The 13,285-nt window shown below is 40.7% G+C and overlaps 1 protein-coding gene across 7 annotated transcripts in view; it reads right to left on the reverse strand.

Annotated features, from left to right (window-relative positions):
• Positions 1-13,285, reverse strand: part of ATP9B (ATPase phospholipid transporting 9B (putative)) — a 237,520-nt gene that overhangs the window by 105,561 nt on the left and 118,674 nt on the right. For 6 of the 7 annotated variants that reach the window (XM_038525733.1, XM_038525732.1, XM_038525731.1 and 3 more), the window contains 2 exons: positions 10,096-10,171; positions 2,496-2,572 (listed from right to left, as the gene is read on the reverse strand). The exons of the other annotated variant lie outside the window; for it this stretch is intronic. In XM_038525733.1, coding sequence (XP_038381661.1) covers positions 2,496-2,572; positions 10,096-10,171 — 153 coding nt within the window. The remainder of the gene's footprint in view (positions 1-2,495; positions 2,573-10,095; positions 10,172-13,285) is intronic. 7 annotated transcript variants of the gene reach the window in all.

Below are 13,285 nucleotides of genomic sequence, written 5' to 3' on the forward strand. Positions count from 1 at the left end.
ACACATGCAAATTTAGAGACTTTATTCTTATCCTAAGATTATTTTGTTAATGACAAAATGTTTTCCTAGCAAGCTGGAGTTCTATGATCTACAGTGCTTTCACGAAGCATGCACCATGGTGACAAGCAGAGCCTCCTGCACTGTAATGTCCCCTGCTCTAAAACCAGATGATGCCATTTCCCCCAAGGTTGGTCGTGCTGATTCAGACATCATGTACACAAAGTGCTCTGAACAGAACTCGCCACATGTCAGCATTCTCCCTGGGCTGTCGCTATCACAATTACACTGATTTCCAACTAGAGGGAGATGCCTAAATGTTGATTAAGCACGAGGAAGGTGCCAGCCAATGAAAGGGCGTGTTCGCTCTACATGTGAAGCTGACCAGTGGCAGAGCAGAGTTTTGAATCCAGTTGTGCAAAAAATCAAAGATACCCTTCCTGTTATAGATACATTGTGTTAATACCAAGGGATTTAGAAGTTTTTTTTTTTGTTTTTTTTTTAAAAAAAGGAGAGCAAGAGGAAGAGGGAGAAGGAGGAGGAATGGAGGGAAGACTGCTGACATGGGCACAGCGACGGTCTCCAGGCTGGGGCAGCGTGGGGCAGGACAGAGTGTATGAACAGCTATGTGCACACAGACTATTTCTGGGCTGACGAGGGCCGGGCACTCATTCACAACGTGTGCTTCATTTTATAGGAAGACAGTAGCAATGGCTAACACATACTGAGTGGTGAGACACAGAATGAAGCCACTCGCTCAGGGTCACAGAGCTAGCTGGTTAGTGGCAACACCAGCTCTAACCAAGCAGCTAAGCCTCAGAGCCAGAGTTCTTTACCACAGGCACACACCTGGGAAAGGTCACCTAACTGGCTCTGTGTCAACACCTAAGGGAACAGCATGGGAACCAAAACCAAAGGTACATGCAAAACAGTCAGGTGTGGACACAGACAATGCGAGGTGAAAGCTGCCCTTAAGAGGAAGGTGAGAAGAAGCAGAAGTTGTGTTACATGACAGGATAACTTTTAAGATTTTAAATCTTAGTATTTAAAATTAAATTTACCCTCAATATTCATCCTAAAAGTAAAATGATTAGAAATGATTAAGAAAGAATACTACCCTAGGACTCATATATGCATCGTTAGAATGTTCTAATTTTGCTTACTAAAGAAAAAGAAATCGCTGTACTTCATAGAAAACATACACAAACATGCATGTAATTCTGTCAAAAATTTAATAATTTATTTTTAAATAAATTTAACTCTAATGAAAAAATAATGACTTGCAGTATATTCAATTTCCTCAAATTAGCACAAAGTTGTAATATAAATCAACAGGGATAATTTCCCCTGTTATCACAATCAGAATTTATACTAAAATAATAGTAGCACAATATTTGTCTTTCACTTTAGTAAATATGTCACACACAGACATTTGGAGTCCTAACAAACACAATACTTCATCGAGCTCACTAGGATGACTCATATGACCTGGGACAGGGCAAGGATACTCTCCAGATGGGAAACACATCAGTGCCACTCTGCTGTGCTGCAAACGGGCACAGACATTCAAAGGGTAAGGGATGCTTTCCTAATATTGGGAGGGTTAACTGTTTTTTTAAAATAGTATTTAGCTGAAAAAGATGGAATACATCTTGTCCTTCAATATATATTTTCAAAGAATTATTTCATTTTTACCGCTTTTTAGAAATTTCCTGCAAAAGACCTTTTCTATTAATTACTCACAAAGGTATGAATCCATGAGAATGCTTTTTTTCTTCTACTTAGATATACCTCAGATTATATTTCAAATAAAGGTGAGTAAAATGCACAGGTAGAAAGTGCTTCTCATAAAGTAGACACCAGCACATTCTATGACTTGACTGTACAAAATGTATTACCCAAATAACAGCATCTGAGGATTCAAACTAACTTTTTTTGCTCCGCTATAACTTGCACACACATGCTGCCTACATAAACAGCAATTTCAGGAATATAACAGAAATATGATCAATTTAGTAATATAATTAAGCAGTCCTTAAAACTAAAAAGTTTTTCAACATGCTTATGAAATGGAAATAAATTGATACGAGTTTAATAATGTCATACTATCAATTAAATACTATAAAATATTAATATAGATTCTTTTATTTTTAAAAATGAGCCATCAACATATAAAAGAGTACAAAGTATAAAATAAATAAATTGAAAAGACCATAGCCAGCTATCAAATTATGGGCAAATTGTATATCTAACAAAGAAAATTTAAGAGACATATCAAACTTTGATTAACCCAGAAGAGATACTTCCGGAAGGTCTTCAGTATGAGCATCCTGTTACATAAATACAGAGAATTCACATCTGAAATCACCCACATTTTTCAAACTCTGTTTTTATGTTATATATTAAGCTAAAATGAACAAGTTCTCCAGAACTTCAGAACTTTCTCACTGAAAGGGAAAATCAAGTCATTAAAGCAGCTGCTCCTTAATCTAGCCTACCTTATTTTTTGGATTGGATGTGTTCATTACACTTCGAGTCTCTTTTCCAGTATAAATGACAACACCTATTACAGTACCTGCAAAAACATGAAAGTGGTCCTTACAGAAATGCCTCAGAGGGTAAGCATAGAGAGAACACTTTCTAATCAACTGTCTTGATAGAAAATATTATTCATTACTTAATTTTATACAAATTTATCTAACAGCACTTTTAATTTGGCTAGTTCAACAAAGTCTAATCTCAACTTTCAAAATAAACTTTTAAGAATAGAAATGATTTCTTAAGCTATACAAATTGACCTACACAGAATTATGAGAAAAGGTACTGAAACCGTTTTCACTGTCAAGAGAAAGGTTGACATTGCTCATTGATCCATGTGTGTGGACAATGCAGGTAAATGAGGAGATGCTGCATCCTCAAGTGGTCAGACCTTCAAGCCCAAACTACACCAGCTGTACCGGTTTCCCTGCACAAGAGATGCAGGTACTACCAGGTATGAGAGCCTCTGCTGACACTTCAGCACAGATACGATTAAAACAATAAGACATAATTACATAATTATGTAAAACAATTACATAAATGCTTGGTGTTGAACGCAGATGTTATTAGTCTTTTTTATTCATGTCTCCTGAAAGTCTGATTTTCTAAGTGTACATGTCTATTCTATCAAACTTAAGGTAAAAGGATACTCAAATACCCCTAGAACAACTCCTGGGTGACAAGGCTCAGAGGCACTCACCTCAGTAATGTCAAATTAAAAATTATGCAAGTCTGTTTCTAAGCTCAGCTATGTATTACTTATGTTCCTAGTTTTCTTAAATTCTGAAGATGAGAAATGATTAAGGGGAGAAAGACAGTCATAGCCATAAATACTCACTGAGACCAAAACCACTGCAGAAATCACTAGAATAATTATACAAAAACTCTTTGATATCATATTAATGTAATGTGTGAAATCCAGTGCATTGTAAGTTAGGACCCATGGAATAAATATAATTCTAGCGATCTCCTGGATTATATGAACTGGTAGCTGCATATTATATGCATTAGATAACGAATGGTTTCCTCCATGGAATATTCAGGAAGATGGGAGATGCTAGAAGGCTGCTCAGTGGTCATATCTGCGGTGGTTACACTTTCTTTCACAATAATCCATTTCCTTTCTTCCCTCCTTAGTAAATTGTGTGCTGCTGGCAGAGCTGTGAGGAAAACAGAGCAGCCTCTCTAGCACAGAAGCCAGCCTAACTACACAGATGCTCCCTTCCTATCACACCGTCCAAGCGAACTTGCCGATGATTGGTTTGTACTTAGTATTCAGAAAAACACAGATTCCATAAGGATCCAACTATAAAGGACTTTCTAAACAAACATATCAACAATTCTTTTGTCAGTGAAGTAATAAGTTAAATCTTACCGGATCGGTATAAACAAAATATAAAAGTGTCTAATGTTAAATAAGCTCACTAATGTTAAAAAAGCACAAACACAGAACAAGACAAACTGCACAATTATTTTTACTATTAGCAGAACACGCTAGAAAACACTGTCCTGAGATCCAGACACATTATTAGCAATGTTGACTCTAAGTGGATGTTACAGTTACAAGTACCTAAAATGAGTACTCCAAAGCTGTGGTCATCAAGACAGTGTGGTACTGGCACAAAAACAGACACATAGATCAGTGGAACAGAATAGAGAACCCAGAAGCGGACCCTGAACTTTATGGTCAACTAATATTCGATAAAGGAGGAAAGACTATCCATTGGAAGAAAGACAGTCTCTTCAATAAATGGTGCTGGGAAAATTGGACATCCACATGCAGAAGAATGAAACTAGACCACTCTCTTTCACCATACACAAAGATAAACTCAAAATGGATGAAAGATCTAAATGTGAGACAAGATTCCATCAAAATCCTAGAGAAGAACACAGGCAACACCCTTTTTGAACTCGGCCACAGTAACTTCTTGCAAGATACATCCACGAAGGCAAAAGAAACAAAAGCAAAAATGAACTATTGGGACTTCATCAAGATAAGAAGCTTTTGCACAGCAAAGGATACAGTCAACAAAACTAAAAGACATCCTACAGAATGGGAGAAGATATTTGCAAATGACGTATCAGATAAAGGGCTAGTTTCCAAGATCTATAAAGAACTTATTAAACTCAACACCAAAGAAACAAACAATCCAATCATGAAATGGGCAAAAGACATGAAGAGAAATCTCACAGAGGAAGACATAGACATGGCCAACACGAGAAAATGAGAAAATGCTCTGCATCACTTGCCATCAGGGAAATACAAATCAAAACCACAATGAGATCCCACCTCACACCAGTGAGAATGGGGAAAATGAACAAGGCAGGAAACAACAAATGTTGGAGAGGATGCGGAGAAAAGGGAACCCTCTTACACTGTTGGTGGGAATGTCAACTGGTGCAGCCACTTCGGAAAACTGTGTGGAGGTTCCTCAAACAGTTAAAAATAGACCTGCCCTACGACCCAGCAATTGCACTGTTGGGGATTTACCCCAAAGAGACAGATGCAGTGAAACGCCGGGACACCTGCACCCCTATGTTTATAGCAGCAATGGCCACGATAGCCAAACTGTGGAAGGAGCCTCGGTGTCCAACGAAAGATGAATGGATAAAGAAGATGTGGTTTATGTATACAATGGAATATTACTCAGCTATTAGAAATGACAAATACCCACCATTTGCTTCAACGTGGATGGAACTGGAGGGTATTATGCTGAGTGAAGTAAGTCAGTCGGAGAAGGACAAACATTATATGTTCTCATTCATTTGGGGAATATAAATAATAGTGAAAGGGAATATAAGGGAAGGGAGAAGAAATGTGTGGGAAATATCAGAAAGGGAGACAGAACGTAAAGACTGCTAACTCTGGGAAACGAACTAGGGGTGGTAGAAGGGGAGGAGGGCGGGGGGTGGGAGTGAATGGGTGACGGGCACTGGGGGTTATTCTGTATGTTAGTAAATTGAACACCAATAAAAAATTTAAAAAAAAAAAGAAAAAAAAAGAAAAAAATAAAATGAGATCTGAGAAATGACAAAATATAATGCATTCAGATATACATCGATTTGATATATAATCAGTATTTGCATGTTATATATATCGTAGGTAACGAGTATTTAACAGAATCCCTCCTGTAGTTTTATTTGTATAACCTACCAAAGTCTGGTAATGGCTCTCATACGTATTATCTCATTTCATTCTCACTAAAAAGGAATACTCAGTATACTGAGAATAACAAATTTTTTTTTTCTGAGTCTGTCAATGCTTTTTAAAGACCAAAATTACTGAAGTCAGTATGGAGTATTTGGAGTAGTCTCCATTCTTTTCAAAAAGGGTCCCTTATTTATGGACTAGTAGAGGCTAAAAGATTGAGCAAACCCTGTATATATGGCAAAAAGAAAAGGGGGGAGGTGTTTCCTCTTCATTTTGAAAATGAGACGTGAGAGGGCACACAACACAGCACGTTCATCTGAAAAGATGAAGGTAACATGTCAGAGAAAGAGAGACAGACAGACCTAGAAGCTATTAGCCGGTCAAAGTATTTCCTGTCAATTAGGAACCTGCTGGGGACAGTGCAGAAACCCCAGCATGGGCTGCCCAGCCACAAGAGAGTTTCCATGTGCCTGGAACAGATGTAACTCAGCAAAGGCTGGTGGGAGCCAGGTACCAGCCGCCACCCTAACAAAGACTACGGATTCACCTCAGGAAACTTACCCAGAGATGCTGAGGCCAGGGACAAAGAGCGACATTGTGACCTGCACCAGGTCTGGGCTCCACCAACACCACGTGCCAGAGGAAAGCAACAGACCAGCAGGAAGGGGTGGTAGAGCTGCTCCACCCATTTCCCAGCTGCAGAGACTGCCAGACCCGGAGACCCAAGGTTCAAGAAGCAACAACTCCCAGCCTTGTTGTGATTTATGTACCACGTGCTGGTGTGTTCTCTGCGATTTCCACTGCCACTGCCATGCTTGGTCACCACTCTGTTTAGTGCACCTATTCCAAAGCTCTCTGGGTCGGGTCCCTCAAGGGGATTCTACTGGGACAGCTTCTCCTACTATCCCAATCCTAATCTACCGACCTCTCTGCCACAGGAGCCTCAAAACCATGTACACTGAATGGACAGGTTTCATTTTAAAATTTCTCATATGTCATAAGGACAAGTATTATAAAATATCATGCCAAAAATTACCAACAGAAATGAAACAACACAAAAACCAAAAAGAACATACATGTCCAATTTTTTCCCATTATATTATTTCATCATCTGCTATAAAAGTTTCCAAGTATTTACTCCCATTTTCTGTGTTCATCACAAACAGTATCAGCCCTGGACCCACGTCTGCATACACGCCCAGCAGTCCCTCTCTAGAGGGGTGACCTCTGGACCCTCATCTGCACGCACGCCCAGCAGCTCCGCTCTAGAGAGGTCACCCCTGGACCCCCATCTACACGCACGCCTGGCAGTCCTGTCTAGAGGCACACTCTGTTTCTAGGCTCTTGGCAGTTTAAGATCAGAACGCTCTCTTATCCACCTATCACTTGCAACATGGCAGTTCCCTAGGACACTGACTCTGCTCTGGAGAAACGATGTTCACTGAACCATCAGACGGATGGCACCACAAGTAGCTGTCCCTCTTTGGTGACCCCTGGTCCTTGGATCCCCTGTGGTGTTAACTAGAGCCACCATATTCCCATGTACTCCGAACCCTATGACAAGGGAGGAAGGCCCATGTTCACTTCACCTAAAAGGCAACCTGAATCCAGTTGACATGTAATGTTTAAAAAATAAGACTTTAAAAAATTCTGGTCCTTCTTTCTCAACTTGTAATCAAGTATAAAGAAGATATGAGCTCTTATATTACTCCTGGAAACCCAATGTTTTTCAAACATTCCTCAGGATACAGCAAGTTTGATAATATATAGAGTCTAGTATTTGCTCAGATTATTAAGGCTTTTAAAGGTAAGTATGTGTTAAAATATGCGAAATTAATGAAAAGAGTTTACATTTTAAAATGTCCAAACACAAAAAAATAAAATAAAATAAAATAAAATAAATAAAATAAAATGTCCAAACACAAATTAAAATTAGAGGTGTCTTGAATCTTTTTGAACAATTGGTTTTTTAAGCAGTATAAATAGTTACTTGGAAGATAAAATGCCTGGAGGAACTGAATTCTACACATCATGGGATCAGAAACAGTCATCAATGTGGGCAGGCATATCTGACATTACTTTTGTGTCTGCTCTGCCCTCATATGCAACCAGGAGCTACCACATGCCAAGGTCATCCAGAGAGTGCAGGACAGGAGAGGGAAAGTGTGTACCGGAATTATCAGAGGGCCTCACAGAAGGCCTCTCCTCTGTCTCTGAGGAGAAAGGCCACAGATCCATAGCACTGAGGATCAGTAGCAATATTCTAATACACAGGGAACAAAAGATCAAATAAAACGTATTTTGTAAAAAGAGCATCTTCACTATGATGGAAACCAAACAGAATACAACTCTAGACATGGGAAACGTAAGATCTGGGACCAACATCAGCTTGTGTGTGGTATGTGGTAAATATTTTCCTAGAAACTACTCAACACTAAAGGCTAAAGGGTGACAGCTGTCAAGGACGGCTACCTGGCTTCAAATCCTGATCCCGCGACAGCCTGGCTGTGTGACTGTGCAACAACATGGGCGTCTCTAAGCACAGGCCTTGGCCTGTACAGTGAGGCTGCAACAATGTGAGCACCATACTGAGCTATGGTGAGCCTCGGGCCATCCTCGGCCGTCAGCATGGTCGGCACAGAACAGAGATGTGAAGGAAGCATGAGCACAAGATTCTGAGACTCTTCCTGGCCGCAGTGCCCCCTCCATGGTGACCCTATGGACACTGCAAGTCTTCCCTTCCTGATGTCTACACAGCCAGAGATATGGCCTGCTCCCCCTGAGGTCTCTCCTTGGTGTGCTGTCCTTACTTCTCTTTCTCTTTAGTTTGAGAAATTTAAAAAAATCCATCAGTACAAAATCATGAGATACCTCACAGTTTCCATTAAAATTGTCCTATTTGCCATCGACCTTTTTATTTTTTTAATGGTTTTTAAATTTATTTATTCATTAGAGACACAGAGAGAGAGAGAGAAAGAGGCAGCATCATAGGCAGAGGAAGAAGCAGGCTCCATGCAGGGAGCCCGATGTAGGACTCGATCCCGGGTCTCCAGGATCACGCCCCGGGCCAAAGGCAGGCGTCAAACGGCTAAGCCACCCAGGGATCCCCGCCATCGAGCTTTTTATTAAACATATAAAACATCAGTATAAAACCAAGTCCCCTCTCATACCCTATTCCCTAAAAGGTGAACATTACTCTCCTACAGGAGTCTGGGTTACACGCTCCTGTACACACAGGCCCCAACGGTGCACACGCACACAGAACTGCCCCGAGAGTGTCTAGCCTTCCCATCTCCGTGTGCCAGGCACCAGGCCCTGGCACCATCCTCTTCTTTTGCCCCAGGCCCTCACAGAACAGCCTTGACCTTTTGATCCCTTACCTGTTGCACTGCTTATTCCTCAATGGAGCTTACAGGGAGGCCTTCCTCTAACTATGACCAGGTAAGGATATGGGCTTCTTTATGGGGCACCTATAGCTTAAAGTACCTGCCTCTCCTTATTACAGTCATCCCTGCCTGTGAGCTCCCTAGGACGGGACCCATAAGGACTCTGCTCAACGCTGCATCAGCAGTGTCTGATCTGCAGACAGATTCTTACAAGAGCCCTGGAAGGGCAACTGAGCTCCAAGGCAGGAGGGCTGCCAGTGTTGGGCCACAAACTGAGAGACAAACAGCCCTATCCTGAATGCTCCCTGGCCTTCTTCCCCCACCAACAACCTTCATGCTCCCTGCTGCTAGAAGTGACTCCTGGTTACCATCAGCAAGTCAGCTACTTTCTGAAAAGCTGATAATCATTTAGATTTCAATAACTCCCAAAGAAATTGACTTTCCAAGATGTAAATTTAGCTGATCTCCCTGTTCAGCCACCAAAATACTCCAACATCCTCCAATTTCACTCAGAAGAAAATTAAGAAGCTTTACCCTGGGCCCCTAAGGCCCAACATGAAATAACTCCCAAGGCCCATGGCCTCATCTAATACTTTTCTCCCAGACACACAACCCACCAAGAGACGTCTTACAAATTCTACTGGGTGAGTGATGAGTGGAAAGATCCCTCAAATACCACCACTGGCTTCCCCAGTTCTGCTACACCACCTCTCAGTAAGGAACACAGACAAGTTTGCCAAGAAAAGTGTCAAAACCAGCAAAATGCCCCTGCTCTGCGCTCCATGAAGGTTGTACTACCATGGCTGTGCTGGCCTTGCCCCTTGGAGTGTAGTGTGGTAGGCAGCACAGAGGCCATAGCCAGAGCTTGCCTAGGATGCAAACCCTCAGGGCCTGCCCCACACCCACGAACTATAGTGTATGATCAATAAGGTCTCCTGTGTGGGGACATCACAGAGTCCCTCCATTACACAAAGCAGTACGTCTATGTGTGAGTTGATGCTAACAAGGGAACTTGTCTCATACCTGATGCAACAATGGTGCTTGCCCACAGTGTATTTTCTATGCTGAGACTCTCATGAATGGGAGGGTCACAGTCTTCCTATTCAGAGAAAAAAAAAGAGGAAAAATGGCAAGTTAGCAAGTTTTTTTTGTTTTTTTTTTTTTTTTTACTACAGACATCTACAGGGATAAAAACAAGATGGACTCCATTAGTGAGAAGTGAAATAGCATTGCAGAATAAAGGTGGAAAACAAGGGAATTTAGACAGAGGATTTTGGGACAAAGGCAGTGCAGGGAGCGCCAGGACTCTTCCCCAACCCCAGCAACCAATGCAGGGGCAGAACATGGCTGACGGGACTATTTTGGGACAGTGGAGTCTGCTGAAGGCTTTCAACTGTCCAGGAGAAGGAGTCAATTCTGGTCGATTCTAGCTTGGAGCACAGGGGCAGCTACCCAGCCCTGCAGCAGGCAGCTGTGCACGTGTTTCAGGAGCTGCCTGCTGATGCCAGGTTGGCAGAAAGGACCCTGTCCTTCCAAGAGCAGAGTCTCTGCTCTGACCACACAGGTGCAAATACAGAGGCTGCTGCCACTGCTGTCACCCCTCTGGCTCCAGCTCACGTGACTGCAAGGGCACTGAGAGGACACGTGACCCCCGATGCCCCTTTTGGTAGACATTAAACACTAGAACATTTTTTTTTAATTTTTACTTATTTATGATAGTCACACACAGATATATATATATATATATATATATATATATATAGAGAGAGAGAGAGAGAGAGAGAGAGAGAGAGAGAGGCAGAGACATAGGCAGAGGGAGAAGCAGGCTCCATGCACCGGGAGCCCAACATGGGATTCGATCCCGGGTCTCCAGGATCGCGCCCTGGGCCAAAGGCAGGCGCTAAACCGCTGCGCCACCCAGGGATCCCCACTAGAACATTCTAAAACAACTACATATATGGAAAAAATTACCATGCATACCCCCAAAAAGCTTAGAAAAGACCTGAAAAGATATTAAATGTACCCAGCATGGAGACAGTCTACAATAATAAAAAATAAGCAAATAAATATAATAACTGAAACCCTGAGGAAGGCGGAGAATTGACTTCTAGAGTTACCATATTATATTAAAAAAAAAAAAACACACCACCAGTGTTCAAAAAAAAAAGGGGGGGAGCATTAAAAACATTCAAAAAACTGTGGCCCATTTAAAGGAAAATTATAAATCAACAGAAACTACCCTTGAAGAAGACCTAATGTCAGATACACTACACAAAGACTCTAAATGAGAAGTATTAAGGATACTGAATGAAATGAAGATGTGGAGAAAGCCAAGAAAGCAATATATGAACAAAACATAAATATGAATACAGAGACAGAAAAGCTAAACAGAAACCAGTTGTTCAAAGCTGAAACATATGATGACTGAAATGAAAGTTTCCCTAAAGAGATTCAAGGCATATCTGACCACACAGAAGAATCAGCAAACCTGAAAAACAGAACAATGAAAATGACCAAGTCTGGGAAACAGAATGAAAACAGATGGAGGAAAATTAAAAGGGTCTGAGGGAGTGCAGGACACCATGGTACAAATCAAGAAATGCACTGTGGGAGTCCCAGAATGGGGAGGACAGAGTGAAAAGGGCAGAGAGAATATGTGAAGGAGTAATGAAAATACCCCAAATCTGATGAAAGACGTGCATGTAAACACTGAAGAAGCTGAGCCAAATCCAGGTAAGATGAGCTCAAAGAGACCCATATAGAGATACATTATAATACAAGTTTTAAAAGACAAAGGCAGGGGCACCCAGATAGCTCAGTCAATTAAGCATCTGACTCTTGGTTTTGGCTTGGGTCATGATCTGAGTCATGAGACTAAGCCCTGAGTCAGACTCCACACTTGGTGCAGAGTCTGCTTGAGAGTTTCTCCTTCTCCCTCCGCTCCTCCCCACCACATGCTCTGTTTCTAATATAAATGAATAAATCGTAAAAAGAAAAAAAGACAAAAGAATCTTGAAAGCACTAAGGAGGAAGCAAATCATCACAAACAAGGAATCCCCAATAAGACTATGTGCAGGTTTTTCACTAGAAATACTGGAGGCCATAAGGCAGTGTGCTGATATATTCAAAGTGCTCAAAAACAAACAAAAGAAACCCCATGTCAGACAAGAATCCTAAATCTAGCAAAACTGTCCTTCAAAAATCAGAGTAAAATCAAGACATTCTCAGACAAACAAAAGCTAAGAGAGTATGTGACCACTAGACCCTTCCTGTGAGAACTGTTCATGGGCATCTTGCAGGTGAAAGAAGAGGATACAGCAACTTGAAATTACATAGGGAAATAAAGATCTCCATAACAATAAGCATACAGGCAATTATAAAATCAAATATTATCGTAACAATGGTTTGTAACTGTACTTTTTGTTCTCTACATGATTTAAAACACCAATACATAAAAGCTAGTGTTGTTGTAACTTTGGTTTGTAACTCCAAGCCTTGTTTTCTACATTACTGAAGAGGTTGGTGTATTTAAAAGAATTATTCGTTTACATTTTTAAGCACAGAACGTATAAAGATGTAATTGTGTGACATCAGCAAACAAAAGGGGTGGGGACAGAGCTATAAAGGAGCAGAGCATTTGTATGTTATTGAACTTAAGTTGGTATAAATTCAAATTAGTGTTACATCTTTAGAATGTTAAGCGTGATCCACATGGTAACCACAAAGATAACTATAAAATATACACAAAAGGAAGTAAGAAGTTTTAACATTTCACTACAAAAACCAACTAAACACAATAGAAGACAGTAATGTAAGAAACGAGGAACAACAAAAAAACCCATAAGGCACACGGAAAAATTGAACAATGACAGAAGTAAGTCCCTCCTTTTCGGTAATTACTTCAAATAACAATGGATTAAACTCAACAGTCAACAGTCAAGACAGAAATTGGCATAATGGATAAAAACATGATGCAACTATATACTGTCTATATGCTGAGACTCACTTTATATCCAAAGACACAAAGAGGTTGCAAGTGAAAGTATGGGATGAGATATTCCATGAAAATAGTAAGCAAAAGTAAGCGGGTCTGGCTATAGTATCATGCAAATTAAATGTTAAGCCAAAGAAGGTTATAAGAGACATTATAAATTAAGTGTTCAATAAGGCAGGAAGATATTATTATAAACAACTGTGAATCTAATGAAAATCT

Source organism: Canis lupus, chromosome 1 (genome assembly GCF_011100685.1).
Source record: "Canis lupus familiaris isolate Mischka breed German Shepherd chromosome 1, alternate assembly UU_Cfam_GSD_1.0, whole genome shotgun sequence".
Taxonomy (NCBI): domain Eukaryota; kingdom Metazoa; phylum Chordata; class Mammalia; order Carnivora; family Canidae; genus Canis; species Canis lupus.